This window comes from Spodoptera frugiperda, chromosome 16 (genome assembly GCF_023101765.2).
Source record: "Spodoptera frugiperda isolate SF20-4 chromosome 16, AGI-APGP_CSIRO_Sfru_2.0, whole genome shotgun sequence".
Classification (NCBI taxonomy): domain Eukaryota; kingdom Metazoa; phylum Arthropoda; class Insecta; order Lepidoptera; family Noctuidae; genus Spodoptera; species Spodoptera frugiperda.
The window spans coordinates 382,844-399,304 of NC_064227.1; the positions used below are offsets into that span (position 1 = coordinate 382,844).

General features: G+C 43.1%; 1 protein-coding gene and 1 long non-coding RNA gene across 2 annotated transcripts in view; one reads left to right on the forward strand and one right to left on the reverse strand.

The window, feature by feature from the left end:
• Nucleotides 1–2,013: 2,013 nt before the first annotated feature.
• On the reverse strand, nucleotides 2,014–4,049 carry LOC126911599 (uncharacterized). The gene is made up of 3 exons (XM_050699527.1): nucleotides 4,037–4,049; nucleotides 2,118–3,300; nucleotides 2,014–2,038 (listed from the first exon to the last, which is right to left on the reverse strand). The coding sequence occupies exons 1-3, from the start codon at nucleotides 4,047–4,049 to the stop codon at nucleotides 2,014–2,016; spliced, it is 1,221 nt and encodes a 406-aa protein (XP_050555484.1).
• Nucleotides 4,050–9,625: 5,576 nt separating this feature from the next.
• LOC118280682 (uncharacterized) overlaps nucleotides 9,626–16,461 on the forward strand; it is a 40,219-nt gene continuing 33,383 nt past the window's right edge. The window contains exon 1 of the long non-coding RNA XR_004784132.2: nucleotides 9,626–9,928. This is a non-coding gene — a long non-coding RNA (uncharacterized LOC118280682). The remainder of the gene's footprint in view (nucleotides 9,929–16,461) is intronic.

Below are 16,461 nucleotides of genomic sequence, written 5' to 3' on the forward strand. Positions count from 1 at the left end.
CCTCTTTAGCCCGCCAAATCTCCGCTTTTAGGGCGGCCTTTGCCGCCTTGTACCCCTCGTACAACTCCGCCTCTCTTACCTCCGCGTCTGGAGCGCGGATACGGAGCCTGCGGTGCCTGGTGTACCGGCGTCGCGCAGTAACGCACGTACTGCGTAGAGCAGCCAACTCTTGCGACCACCAGTACACCTGGCGCTTGCGCTGACCTGGCCGGACCCGGGGCATCGCCACGTCACATATTTTGGACATGGCGTCCTGGAGCCATCTTGCTTCCTCATCGATGTCGGCAGGCCTGTCTGGTGGTATCACCCAGGCCTGCACGATTGCGGCTTCCAGGAAAAGCTCCCGGTCCAGCTGTCTTAGCGCCCAACGCGGGCCACATGGGGCCTGTCTGACTGGCGGGTCCGCGGACTCGGCGGAGACGTTGAACCGGATGTACCGGTGGTCAGAAAACGTCTCCACCTCCTCCATAACGCGCCAGTCAACAACACGCGGTGACAGAGCGGGGCTGGCGAACGAGATATCCACCACCGACTCACCCTGCATCCGCACACACGTGGGGACAGAACCCCGGTTCAGGACGACTAGGCCTGTCTCCAGAGCCCAGTCTTCCACCATCCTACCCCGAACGTCGGTCAACCGGGAACCCCAAGCCAAGTTCTTGGCATTGAAGTCCCCGAGGACAAGCACGGGGAGGGAACGGAACCCGACGACGACGTCAACCAACTCCCTCAGGGAGTTGTGGAACTCGACGAGAGTTCGGTTCGGAGAGAAATACACGCCCACCACAGCGATCTCTCCGAACCGTGCTGCGACACAACCCCGGCCTCTCTGAGCGCTCTCGAGAGTCGGGGTCCCGGCGGCGGCCGACGAGATGATGGTCACCGAGCCGTCCAAGTCCGCAACCCAGTGATCCCTGGGCGGGACGAAATACGGCTCGGAGACCACAGCGACATTTATTGACCACTGCGCCATGCTCTGGAGTAGAAGGTCCTGAGCGGCGGCGCAGTGGTTGATATTCGCCTGGAGGAGGCGGAATGGAGTCATTACTGACAATCCATCACGACCTCCTCCCTGGCGGCATTACGGCTGGCGGTGGCCGCGGCGGCGGTAGCAGTGGCGACTGCGGCGGCGGCGGTGGCGGAAACGACGGGGGCGGCGGAGGGCCTGCCCTTACCCCTGGGTTTGGTAGGCGGGGAGCAGGCCTTGCTCCCGACCCGGTGATTGGCCGGCTTGCCAGCCGCCGCACTGCGTCGCAGTGCAGCGGGGCGGTGCACGTACCGGCCTTGTGACCGGGCTGACCGCAGCGGAAGCAGCGGTCGGGGCGGCGGAGGGCCTACCCTTACCCCTGGGTTTGGTAGGCGGGGAGCAGGCCTTGCTCCCGACCCGGTGATTGGCCGGCTTGCCAGCCGCCGCACATGCGTCGCAGTGCAGCGGGGCGGTGCACGTACCGGCCTTGTGACCGGGCTGACCGCAGCGGAAGCAGCGGTCGCTGCGGTCAACCTCCGAGGTGCATTTAACGCTCACGTGGTGGCCCACGTGGCAGCGGTAGCACCTCAGAGGCCGGGCCTCGAGCAGCTTGACCTGCGCCGAGACCCACCCCACCAGGAGCCTTCTGCCCTCCTTAATCTTTTTGGCCGCTGTCACGGGGCAACTTACCACCACCGTGCGCAGCCCCGAGTTGTCCGGACGGATGGTGCCTGCCTTGACCTGGTCAACAGGGCACCCTCCCGTCCTGGCGACAGCGGCCACCACTTCGTGCTCCGTCACAGAGTCGTCCAGGCCCATTATTCGTAAGTCAAGGCACTTGATGGGCCTGGACACGCGAACCTCTTCCGCACCGAGACACGCCCTAATCCTTTCGGCTAGGGCGTCGGCGGATGAACCGCTGGCCGCGCCGGGGACCTCAAGTAGACGGGCTCCAGTTGCCGTCACCTTCATTGAGAACCCGTCAGGGGCCCCGAACTCCGCGGGAGTCACCGCCCCCTTCAATTTGGCGAGGACGTCGCCATACGTTACGCCCCTTTGGACCGCATCGGGCTGTAGCGTAATAACTACAGCCGCGGTCTTAGGGGCGAGAAGCAAGGCCGCAGCGCGCTTCTCCTTGCGCTGCTGTTGCCGCCGCTGCCGCTGCGCCTTCTTGCGGCGCTTCCTCGCCTCTTTGGCGGCTCTCTTCGCCTCGCCAACCACTTGCCAGTCACCACTTGCCGGCAGGGTGGGCTCGCCTGTGGGTGGGGCAGCTTGCTGAGCCGCTGCGCCCCTCCTCCCTCTTTTGCGTCCAGTAGACGCATTTACCGCCTGCCCGCCAGCCGGAGCCTGCACCACTGGGGGAGCTGGGGCCCTTGCTGGAGGAGCCGCTCGTGGCCTTGCCACCGGTTGAGTACCGCGGCCAGTTCGACTAGAGGAGGTCGATGGCCTGGCCGCAACAGCCGCGTATGACCTCGAGGTTGCTGAGCTCGAGGCCGCTAGCGGGGGACGAAGGAGTTTGCTTTCCAGCACATTAAAACGTTGCTGGAAAGCAGCCATCTCCCTGCGCAGTAGCTCCACCAAATCAGGCTCCGCCGGAGGTTGAGGTTGACGTCCTCGGCAAACGGCAAGCTCTGCCTTGGTGGCCCGGAGCTCGGCCTCCAGCGCCGCATTGGAGGCCGACAAGCGCGTTAGCTCCCGCCGCATTTCGGCCAGCTCCCGGTGGACTTTTCCCGCCGAGGGAACCCTACATATATCAAAGGCCGCCGCCATAATTTCGGCCTCCACCGACTTCAGCTGAGCGGCTCCGGCAGGCTGGGACTTCTTCCCTGCTATCTGGCGGAGCCCCTCCCTGACAGCTTGCCGAAGGGTCTCGGAGCCACGCTCACCTTTCAAGCCCTCGGCGTCCACAACCTCCATCACGGAGGAGTCCGAGTGGACGGCACTGATCAGGGCGTCACCCTCTGCGGCAGGATGCTCAGCTGGCTTGGGCCGGGCAGAAACTGCCAACCTCTTGCCCTTCCCCCTGCCTCCACCCCGCGCGGCCGTGGGGATTTTAGGGGGGGCCGGGGCCTCCTGCGCGTTGGAGGACGAGGACAATCCCCGACCCTCCTCCGTCCTGGGGCGCTTGAAAGCCGCCCTTGTCTGTCGCTGAGAGCTCACGCTCGCAGCAAACACTGATGAGGAGTCGGACTCCGAGTCCGACGCCTTCCAGCTTGGGACCCGTGTGTGGGACTTGCTGGACGAGTCCAGCGCCTCCCCACGGGTATCAGAGCCATTAAGGCTCTCTGCCACAACAACTGCAGGCGAGCTTAGCTCACCTGCCCTCTCCTCCTCTGATTGTTTTTTTGAATTATTTTTCTTTCCCATACAGTTCCCACGAGTGTGGGGGAAATATTCAGTCCACCCAGGCAGTGCCCCCTGTACCTGGGTAAGTGTATATTTGTATCCCAACTAGAGGGTCCACCGGTCCCCTAGCTGGGGGTGCGCTCGAGACTGACACTACTCCTCAGCCACGCATACCCTCGCCGCGCACCAGAACTTGATATTGGAGGAATTTTTTATAGAGGTTATCTTCCTCGCGGTCCGGGCGATCAAGCCAAGACCCTCGTCCCGTTCAGAGTCATAAAACATGACCATGACCTCTTCCCGGATTACGATATCAACGGTTGCAATCGAGGACAACTTGTGCCCCGATGCTGCTCGTTGGCAGGGTGAGTGCACAACGAGCACCGTCCTTGCCTCTCCGCCACGCTCTCTGCTAAGTCAGAGAGACGGGCGGAAAGACGCTCCCTCGGAGGCGCAGGCCATGTGCCAGCACAAAGCCTGCCGCCTTTGGAACCCATCTCGGGTCCTTCCGCTCCGTCCAGAAGTTCGCTACAGGCAATAGTCACTCCAACCCTATCACCCCCGTTAGGGGGACTATTACCTGTACCCAGGGTGCACCGCGGGGAGGTCTTCTGGGACGAGTGTTGAAAACTGCAACAATTTCAAACACAAACCTGGGTGTCTTTTAATCTCCAGTGTGTAGGTTAGTTATAGCCAGGCATTCTCACTTGTAGGCTTGGTTACTTGCTGCATGCATGCTGCATGTATATGCTTGTGTGCATCCTTCTTACAGCAAAAAATTTCTAAATGATATGTTTTAGAACGTTATGCGTGATTTTTCGGGGAAAATTAATCCAAAATCACTTTCATGACTAGCGAAAATATGTTTAAATATTATTAAAATTTTCAAAATATTTGTATACTATTATGCTTAGGTCTTAAATTTTTATACAAATGCATAGAAAAACCATAAAAGAGAAAATCACAGTGTGGGGGCTACAATTGGACAAATCACCACAACTTTACCATCCCCCTTTTCCTTGACGAATAGTGTGATGTTATCTTATATAATTTATTTACACGTGCCGCTGTAGTAACTAGTAGGTCACTGGTCACCGTGCCAATCTGCTGTGATTAAACTCAACTAAGCGTGGACGGAATAATGTCTGTCTTGTAGTTTTAGATCCGGCGGTTACTAGGAGACAAGACTCTTTAGGACTAGCAAACATAATATTAAGTATTTCCTTCCTCAATAGTTTAGCCAGAGGTTGTTCACCTCTAATGTAATACTCACTTGTCACTGTTATGTTATTACATAGTGATACAATTCCAAATATTGTGCTTCTACGATAATTTCCCGATAGATCTAATTATGGTTGCTTTTGCCTGACTAGGGAATCGAACCTAAAATCTTGTTTACCTCCTACAGCGTTCACCTCGACCAATCATTATGAACTTAAGTTTATTTTTATGTAAAGTACATAAGACAATATTACTCGACCCAGGTATGGAATCCTAGTCTCTTTACTCGACAGTCTTACTTAAATGACTCAAATGTCAAGATGAACACAAATCTTATTAAAAATGATTGAAACAATTAATGAACATTAATAGAGCACTATATTATTTTAACGGGTGTTATTATATTAAGCAGGAATAAAATATGGTAATACGAATGTTAATAAAGCGAGCGGCGCCAGAGGATGAAATATAGTTCGCGACATGTGGACCAAGTCCAATGCTCTAGCGTCTTGTACTGTTGCTAAGCAAACTTTTATAAGATTACCACGAAATAAGTGTTCACATATGAAATATATGTTTTTTGATGAAATAATATAACGTCACACCTTAAATTTGCAGGAGTGTCAGTACTCCTGCATTGTGTGATTTTTTTTTATTTAAAAACTTTCTTGCATTCAATTGCTCATTAGGGTAGACTTAATGCCATGGGCATTATCTAACAGTCTAACTTTGAGGTGATGCAGAGAGTAGTGTACAATGGGTGCACGGAGCTATCAGTAAATAAAAGAAGTTGCCCTGCACTAGTATCTTCTCCTGAGACATGTCCCTTCACTTTTAATCTAACTATAAGTTTAGTAAACCTGAGAATGTTGGTGAATATACATAGGCGATATATTAAAGAAGGGCCAAATTAAATTTACCAGCGAGAATGCATGAAAAGATTGATGACTGTAGAAGTGAAATGGGTATGAAAGATTCGTAGCAATTGGCGTTTTAAATGATAAATGATATTTATTTCTGTAAATAGGTCATAAAATAACACTTTTACACGTCAATATTTCAAATAGCTAGATGAGGCCGGCATTTCCTATCTGACTACTCTGAGAAGAAATGCCGAAACAAACTCAGAGGTCATAGTCTCTTTTAAAGTCCAGACAATGAAATAGAGGATAATGTGAGAGAACCGTGCAAGTTGGTTCTGTAGTGGTCTTTAGAGGAAAGAACCACAACAGTATGAGCGGACCTGTTCAGATGGCCGTACGCATGTGTCAGTTTACAATCAGCTCAGCTAACGGCTGTTGGTGAATGATCCGACGAACATTACCAACCAAAAGAACATTTGGGTAGGTCTCGTAAATGCTCACACTGTCAGAATATAATTAACTAAAAGTGAAATAACTAAGCAAACTCTCACACGGTCCTCAGACTAACAATTTTAAAAATAATATGTTAAAAATAAAAATAAAAAATATCGAATGATATTAATGTATATCATGTCAAATTGTATAAAAATGTAACTTGTGTTACAAACATGTCAACATGACCTGTGTGGACATTATAACGGCTCACTCCCAAGCCTGACTATCATCTAAGTAGTCTTTAATTTTATAAAAAGCTTTACTATACAGTTTTTCTTAAATAACATTTTTAAATTTATTCAGGCTCAAACTTTGAATATCGCTGGGAATTTTATTGTAAAAGCGTATGCATTGACATCTGAACGACCCACTTATTTTCTTAAGTCTAGTAGTGGGAACTATATATTTGTTTTTACTTCTAGTGTTTATATTATGTATATCACAATACTTTTTGAATAAATTAATGTTTTTGTGAGCATACACTACATTTTCATAAATGTATTGAGAGGGAACAGTCAATATATTAATTTCTTTAAATAGTTCCCTAAGAGAGTGCCTCGGACTAAGATTATAAATTGATCGAATGGCTCTTTTCTGCAGCACAAAGACAGACTGAATGTCAGCAGCATTTCCCCACAGGAGAATACCATATGACATGATACTATGAAAATAACTAAAGTATACTAATCGCGCTGTATTTACATCGGTCAAATTTCTAATTTTTTTAACGGCATATGCTGCAGAGCTGAGCCTTTTCGATAACTTATCTACGTGTGGAGCCCACTGTAGCTTAGCGTCCAGGGTTATACCTAAAAAGACAGTTGAATCTACAGGGTCCAACTCCTCGCCCTTGATTAGCACGCTGGTTTTCACATGTCTAACATTTGGTGTTGTGAATCTAATGCATTTAGTTTTTGATTCATTAAGTAACAAATTATTGGCACCAAACCAGCGTACTATTTTTGAGAGAGCACTATTTACATCGTCTCTGCCTACCCCCATGGGAGACAGGCGTGAGGCGTTTGTATGAGTGTCTTTAAGTATAATCTTAAATTATGTCCAGCATATGGCTAAAGGCTCTTCTCAAATTACTTACAACTTATAGTAAATGCTGAAAAGCATTTCTAGAAGAGATAAATAAATTACTGCTTACACCAACTAAGTACCCAGACTATATCCAATGTTCTAGCAACTTCTACAGTTGCTGTACTAACTTTTATACTTTCAATACCAATATAGTCAAGTTGGTTAAGCTTTTCCAAGTGTGGTTTAGCATACTTAAGTCTCTTGGCCTCACTTAAACTCCTTAGTTTGGGGTTCAATTCCCAGATTGGCTGATATTTTATAATATAGTGAGATGATAACAATAAGCTTACCCCCTGTTATCTCGGATACATATACTGGTGATAAGTAAGTATTACAATATTTATGGGCACTTCTGTCAGTACACGGTCTTCGAACTTCAAACATTTGCAGCTATTCGACCAATAGCACAGCTGAAATTATTTGGTTCTAAAATAACCATATCAATATGACATATATTATACTACTAAAACAACTTTACTATTAAAACAATACTACAACATAATATTTACAATTAAACGCACGAGTAGCCGTATATTCTCTAACCATTTTGTTCAATTAAAGTAAGGTCGATCAGATCTTACTTTAATTCATAGGTCTATGTTCAAGTTCAATTAAACTAAAAATGAAAGAAAACTTAAAATATTTATTAAGAAATTTATCCGCATCGACGTCAATAGGAAAAGTGCCCCAAAGGCACCAAAGGCAGCTTTACCACGTTATACATATAGCAAGCTTATCCTCTGACTGAGGAACAGACCACCCTCTGTTCGGGAGGTACGTCGACTAGGCGTTTGCAGATATTTTTGAATAAACTTAATGACATTAAATTAAATAAGATTTGTTAATGACATTAAATTAAATAAGATTAAAATTAAGTAAGTTATTTCTACCACGTTTACAAGTCAATATTTTAAACCTAAACTAGATGAGGCGGGCATTTCATATTATGCAATCACTGCACAGTTGTATACTGAAATACAACGTCCTGAAAGACAGAACCTTCACGTCATTCAGCAAACTACTGACCATTAATCAAATAGCTTGCATTGTGTGTATTTATGTCTGCTCGTGTGTGCATGTATGTGTGTGTGTGTTGTTAGAAAATATGGCGTTGAATAGGTTTGATTTTTTTACATGGTGGATTTGATGGTTGAATGGTTGCGATTGTAAACTCCTGGGTTTTATTACCCGAATACAAACCTATGATTTCGCATTTCAGGATTCATAAGTTTAGTAATAAATACGGCCTATAAATACCCAGAAGTATCTGAATCTGCGTTAAAATTAAATGAAGTAAAATAGATTTTCGAATAAAGTTTGATTTGACAATTAATTAAAGTATTCTTATTAAGACGAGTTATGTTTTGAGAATATCATCAATTAAAAACTCTACTATACATTTTAAAGTACAAAAATACTATATACTCACTTAAGATGCATAGAACCCATTCATACAATATGACCAGAGTATCATACAATCCCATGCAGTTTGTTTTATTTATGGTACTAAAATACTTAACAGACTTAAATTATTACACACACATTAAGTCTACGAATGTGCTACGAGACCAATAGCCGCGTAGCGCGTAGCTCGTAGCGCGGCGTAGAGGGTCTACGGCGTAGCGAGCTTATGGTGTACAATCGTTTTGCTTTCTAATTAAAACAATTGAAAGGGCGAACTTATGTTCGTTTGTTTATTATTTTGAATTTATATTGTATTGTCAATATGAAGTATGACAATAATACTTATACGCAATTTCTTAGTTGAAAATGTGTTTGAACGTCTAGTAAAGTTTCCAAAATTTCACCCCAGTCTGCAATAAACTCATGTAAATGATCTCTAAAATATACGCTTTCATAAAACCAATGAATCACGTCCTTATCTATGATGGTATGTAGTAACCCTTTCCCTAAGTCAAATTTTATGAGAGCGACATGATAACTGGCTGGAGCTCTGCTTGCACCCACAGAGAGCACTACATCTGCTGATATAGTTTATGTATTGTGTAAGTGCGTGATATAGGAGCTCGCTTCATTTTCCGGGTGGAGGGGAAACGGTTTTACTTGATTAGCATACGTCGGGTAATGTGGCATCTTACTACAATCATCTCATGATTTAAACGATCGAGTTATAGATAGGAGAGGTCACACAGACAACCTTTGCTATAAAACCCAAATATGTACATCGTAAAATGATCCGCAGATGTATGATAATGTATTCCGTCAAAAAACTTTGTTTAAATAAAAAAAAAATGAAATTACGTTTTTTCATGTAAAACCAACGAAAATGAAATGGTTTCAATTAAATAGATGATATCTAAGATCTCGCTGCCATTCGACATAGCAAACATAGTTTTTTCTCTGTCTCGTCTCAAATACTCATAATTTAACATGAAATCGTGCTCGTCGACGAAATGAAACATCTATATTCAGGCCCTATACTCTATAGTCTTCTAAAATACGAGGACGACTGAGCCCGTCACGATCGACACGAAACACGAAAATACACAAATGATCTGATTACATTCTTTGAGCGGAAATCTTTTTGAGTAAATTGCATTCGACGAGTGGCGAGTCAAGCGAGCAGCCAATGAGGGCTGATGCGATTACTGGCTGAGTCATAGCCAAAAAAGAAGACGATGCGGCATTCCAATTGCAACTGTGTGTAGTATTTTCTCCCGATTATCAGGGAGCGTTTGAAGGATGCAACTGGGGTGGCGGGGCGGGCGCCGGCGGGGGCCGTGCGCGGCCCAGTCGAGCCGTGGCCACCGCGCACCACGCACGTCGGTGCCGCGCCAGGAACTACAAATGAGTGCTCCGCGAGACCAAACGCGAACCCCGTGCACCACGACACGACCGGCCAGAGACTGTTGACTGTGTTGCACTATAGTTCACGTTAATTAATCGCCTAGGATAAGAGTGTTTCGAACTGTACCGGTTTGTGGCTAATGTGAGTTCTGATCTTGAGGCGTGTGGCTGCGGATCACGTGCCCTAGATTTGGGGTGTCGTCGCCGGAACGCTCAAATGCTGCATTTTTACGTTTATTTACAATCAGGCAATGCTTCTGTAGTAATAGTCGTGTAGCCTAGCTTAATACGTAGTTAAGTAGACATAGTGTTATGACTGTCATTAAAGTGTATCGTCTCGTAAAATTTTTATGTCATCTGTATTGAACGCATGCGATCTCGCAAAGCATTTGCGATTTGGACTATGTAGTTGTTCATGTATCGGCTTGATGCGATTATTGTGATCAATAAATCATTCAAACACTGGTTCCATGTTTTAGTATCACCCCCGACCGTTTACCGAAGACCAGCCAGTCTTTTGCACTGAGTGTCTTTGCGTATATTTATGTGGTGTAGCCGGTAGCGACGTAGTTTGAGCCCTATCACTAGTGTTTAGAGTCTAGATTTGAGTGCGGAGCACTGAATAGAAACATTAAACCCGAATGTCTGTAAATTCACCATCTTATTTCTTCATTTTTAGTTAGCTCCTCCGCAATGCTTCGCTAGTAGCTATATAGATCCCATGTATGTAGTATTCGGACGGTAGTCGGTGGCATCCGAGGTCGGCGCGGCGTTGTATCGGAGTAATGTGAGCGATGCACGTGGTTACCTGGAGGTAAATAATTGCTCCCACGTGGCTGTGAGCTCAATTAACCTCCCCGTGGGGCCGGCACGCACACTCTCACTCATGGAAAACCTGTACAACTAACTGTTGTTATAAATACAACCATTTACTGACGTCACCCTCCATTCGGTGTCACTAATTACTGATTCGGCCACTGATTAGATCGCCTATTAGAGTCTTGGCATTAGATTAGATTGACTTTAATTAGAACTACTGTTATTAACATTTACATGTTTGTTAATCGGGCACTATCAGTATAACTGATATTTAGATTCTTAGGCAAGAGTTACCTAATATTATCTCAGACTGAAACCTAGAAAACCTTGAATAATTGTCGAAATCAGATGATTTAGAACCAGTAGGAGTTGAACGAGAGCTATGACTATCAGCTTTATATACGTAGATGAATTAATATTCTATTCGGATCATTTGGTAGAACACATTAGATACGTGGTGTGTGTGCGTCTGTGCGTGAGGGTGTTTGTGTCTGGCGGGGTGGATGGGTGCGCGGTGCCCCCCCTCGCCCCCTGGAGTTCGGCGACGCGGAGGGGGGGAGGGGTTGCGGGCCGGCACATGGGCGAATGGGCGATCGATGCGGGGCGCGTTGCCCGCGTATCATTTGCGTGCCACAGCGCTACTCCCCTCTCCCGGGTTCCTGCGATGACCTACAGAGTCCTGACGACGGGCCCCGTCTGTCGGCTGATCATTTGTATTATATTGTAGGGTACACGTGATCGTCACATGGTTTTATGGAGAGGTTACTTTCGAGACATGTTGGATACCAACCACATTGTAGTTGTTTGAGTGATCAGGATCTGATGATTGTTTCTATGAAGTTCCATTCATGATGATGATTCTTGATTCCTGTGACACTAAAAAATCTTGATTTCATTCACAACTTTAACTTACTTTACTCTGAACTGAAACTTATTCATTTAAAACGTCTACATACATACGCAGATAAAAAACTAAATAGTTGAAGCGAACTTTCTTAAGAAATACTTCGTGAGTAAATTTATCGCTTAGGGTAGAATGCATATATTTAGCTGAGGGGGACGACAGGAGATAAATCGGTTGATCAGATGCAGCATCTTAGCATCTAAGTATGTGCTGGATTGCACGTACGCATGATACATACAAACAAACGTACATGACATATAATATATTAGAGGGATAGTAGTGATAGATATATTCTATACTAGACTGTCTGACAGCAAAAACAGGGTGTATCATTTTTGACGCCCTGAAAAGGTTAAGCATTCATGCTAAATAACTAGAATGTAGACAAAATACACAACGTAACAGTTGCTTATTCAAACCAATCTAGACTGAGCTGATATGTTCAGTTGAATTGCACCCGAATTAGTTTCGATTCGAACTGCTAGGGAGTGGAATTCTTTATCGGTGTCTATGTTTCCTGATGGGTATAACCTGGGTGTCTTCAAAGCCCGATTGAATAGGTTGCTCATGGGCAGACGTGCTCCATCGTAGGCCGCATCATCACTTACCATAGACGAAACATCGACTCATCAAATGTAAAAAAGAATGATTCTCTCAGATGGAATTTATATACAAAAAAATAAGATATAATATACTATTTCTATAATATCAAAGAATCTATCAGTTTCAGTTAAAATCATCACACCATACATTGAACAATATGTCTGACAGTATAAAATTGTCTTCCATGACCACCCTTCCAAATAAACAATAATTTTTCAACCTAACGTTTTGACCTCAGTAAATCCAAGTAGATTAACCAAACCGAGCCAGTTCTAAGCAAATCGTACGAAATCAAGTTTCCCCAAACAAACGATAAGTAGATTGGCTTTCATTGAATTACATGCTTTATATTCTGCTGTCACGGTCCTTTTTCCTTTCTACGTATTTTTTGATTAATGCTTAGACTGAAGACTGGAAGAAATAGGTGAGTAATTCTATTGGAAGTTGCATCATAGATTACGAAATGTGTGATTACAATAACACAATTTGTGCTGAGAAACATTTTCTTTAGCAGGACTGCTGTTTAGATTTCTATTCAAATAGCTTCACTAGAAGATTGGTCGACAGACAGATATTTTTAATATTATTATATTTGCTTTGACGTTCAAAAGTGTCTTTCTGGTCTATTTGTGATAAATCATTTAGACTTTTGACTATGACTTTCTTTATTTAGGACTTCTCAAAGTAAAAGTCAGCAAAAAATCCTAGAACTCGTTTCTCTGGAATTAAACAGAATTTTAAAGAAGTAATTTTGATAGGAGTAATGATTAAGAATAAAGTTATTAATTAATACAAAATGGACATCAACACACAACAGCTTCGCTTGTAACAATATTCCAATATTATAGAATCGTCACTGCCCCACTGCCGAACAAAAGCGTCTTCTCACACGGAGAAAATTTACAAAATCAATTCCGAAATACTATCACATACTACACATAACCCTATCTTACACAAAATCGTTAATAGTTCAACATCCCTTCATAGAAATGAAAAGACGATCTCATTTACTTAATTTAAAGGGTCACTCGCCATTGATGGGGTATTAATGGCCTCATCAACAACCTCCACTTCCTTCCCCGTATTATTCAGCTCCTGAACAGTTTCAGCAAATTATTTGCTTGAAATTTTCACGGCCTTACACTTCCGTAGCGTTATGAGGGTTAAGTTAAATGCAATGGGGGGATAGATAGAGTTGTGTAAAGGAATGTTTGATTCTAATGTTGTGTCTTTTCAGTTAAACAGTTGTATATTTAAAGTTTATATATTTAACTGCCGTACTCAGAGACATTTCAAGATTAAATTATTCCTTAGTAACGTTTTTGTTTTGAAAACAATTGTTAGGACTAGGTTAAGTAACCATTAAACTACTCTGAGTACAGCGGTTAGACTATTAATTCTTACTACAACTATTAGAAGAGTAGAAGTGATGGCAAAGGTATACATTCCACTTTACTGAAACTTAAATGATCTAATGAACTAACATAATACGTACCTAAGTAGTCTTGATTTTCACGATTTTATATAAAAAAATCTTACTCCTGCGAAAAACACAAACATGTTTAAATAGTGAGACCAATTTTATAAAGTAACCCTTTCCACATACAGTTTTGACTACGGCGTAGCATAAATATTGCTACGCCGTAGCTTGTATGTGTGAAACTTTCAACGCAGTTACATTTTACTGTACTAAGCATGTAAAACAAACTGCACACGTTAATTATACTTAAATAATGTTTTATTCAATGTACACAATATAGGTAATACTACTAATTAAAAAAAACTACTTACTTACCTTATTGGCTCTGTACATAATTGTGTAGTTTTAAATGTGCCGGAAAGCATTAAGTTTAATATTACGTTATGTCGCACGTCTGCGTACGCTGCACACGATGAAGACTCCTTCTGTGACTCGAAACTAGTAGAGCTTTTATCCGTTAATTTGCGTGAGTAAACCGTGAATTTAACTAAAAATCAGAATCTAACCCCAATCAATACCCTGAAACCTATAACCCTGAACCTCCCAAATAATACCAAGCTATTACTGAAAAACTTAATCAAATCCTGCTTACCTAGTCCTGAAGTTATCAGTCATATTTTATGACTGAGGCAGCAATAAACGCAATGAAGAGCAAAACAAATAACAGCGTATAGAACTAAACGACAATTATAATGTCGTCAGCAGAAGTCACGATCGTAACTCACGATCGATTGCTTTACACGCTTGTTTAATGGTACAGGGTAGAGAGGTGAGAGTGGGGAAGATAGGCATAGGTATAGTTTTTCAAGAGTAGAATATTAGATTTTTAGGTTGGGTAACTACCTAATTGCTAGGTGAATTGCTATTGATATAGATGTATTGATAGATAGTAAAACAATATTAGATATGGATTTGGATATTATGTTTGAGATTAACATAGTTAAAAAAATACTAACATTATATTATTATGAAACTAAAATCATCATTGATCCTTAGTCACAGGGTTCAACTTCGATTGCAGTTTAATGCTTTCTTTCACTAATTAAACGTAGTTTTATCATAGATCTTTTTATCAATTAGTTCAACTCAAATATTTTGAAATATTTTATCGATATAATTTATAGCTTTATTACAATCAAAAATTACTTTTCAAAAACAAACCGAACCTTAAAATCTATATCTTATTTCACACTCATTAAAAATCTCCCGATCACCGTGGCTAGTCTGTCTAACTAGACTAGTTTAATTACTATCGTACTACACAGGACTTATTACAGTGTATAACTGTCTGCGCAAATACAGCTGTGAACTCTCTGTTCTCTCACTCTCTAAACCCGATGGGACGACAGACCGACAGGACTGGAGAGTGGTCAAGCCGCAGGATCAACGGCTTTGGGTACTTTCCGAGGCTAATCGTGGTCATTTTACTTAAAAAATGCCATTTTCACTAATTGGCCGGCGTAAGAATTAAACGCAATCACGCAGTCATTATATTATGTTAACACCATTAAAACTATACAAATTACAATTTCCCTAACAAGACGTATAAAATACCATCTATCTATCTTAAAAAGTCGGCCACAAAGCCTCCCCATAAGTTCCTCTAATGCCTCTAATAGTCGTCTTTGCCAAAATTCATATTAACATGAATATCTTAAGAATTAGTGGCTGGAGTCTGACCTGATTACAACGTCTAGACTAGTAGATCGATGGAGTCACACTGGCTTCCTTATAGTTCAGCCTAAATCATAATTTCTAGACATTTAGCCTGTTTTTTTGTCTGTAGGGTGAATAGCCGATGTATGGCTGTATTTTGTCTGGTCATCCTAGACGTATTGTGTCTTTTAAAGTCTGTGTATGTGTGTGTACGTGTGTGTATGTAATGTCAGTTACAGTCTTGTTCAAAGATATTATCGAAACCAGATTGGCGATATATTAGAGCAAGCGAGCTGATTAATGCTCAAACCTTCTCTGTGAGAAAAGAAGCTTTCGGTCGGCAGGTACAACTTATAGGCTGTTGATGTACACATGGAGACAGGAGAGTTAATAACACATTTCCCACTCATCACTCACTACAGTAATAATTTAATTATGCAGACAGAAGGGTCTCCAAGTTAAAAAAGACACATAAGATATTTCATAGAACTATCTAAATAGTATTCAATAAACGGACCTAAGCCTTAAACCTCACCCTCACCCTTCATTGTCACTCCAGTCACTTTTTACTCAAATTATGACAGTATCTCCTCTGAAGGAATTTTATGTAACTCCTTCACGGATACATTTCCCCCTCGAAAAATACACACAAATACACTCCGACACAACCAAGTTATATCACGTTATGTAACAAGTACATTTTACTCGCTGTATTATTGACGTACTTGCTTCTCTGCCCACCCCTTCACAGGTGATCTCACCTCTGCATACCTTCGAGACTGATCTCATTAAATTAACAAAGTTGAGAACTCGTGAGCCACTGGTTCTCAAAGTTTGTGAAAGTTTGCAAACTTTATGTTAACTATTTTCAATGTCAACAAATTGTACGGAGTAGTGTTCCCTCAGGTTTAATGTTGTGCTTGTTTTTTCGTGAGGGGTTGGTCAGAGGTGTGAATAAATGTCATTTGTTGAAAGTGTTTTTTAGTGGCGTAATGTAAATGGATTATAGTTGAATTAGTTATTACTTTTACTTTGATTGAACGTAAAGCAAACTCGTATTAAGGGTATAGTCAAATAGTTCATCTACCTTTACGGATGTGAGAAAGCCATGCTTCGGCACGAATGAGCCGGTTCGACCAGAATAATACCACGGCCTCATAAAAAGCCGACGTGAACCAATGCTTACATTGTGTTTCGTCGTATGAGTGTCCTC

Bases quoted from the DNA above. Each gene is read 5' to 3' on its own strand.
- LOC126911599 (XM_050699527.1), bottom strand. The intron at 2,039-2,117 runs GCAACAGCAGCG...ATTACGCTACAG, and splicing joins AAGGCGCAGCGGCAGCGGCG to CCCGATGCGGTCCAAAGGGG.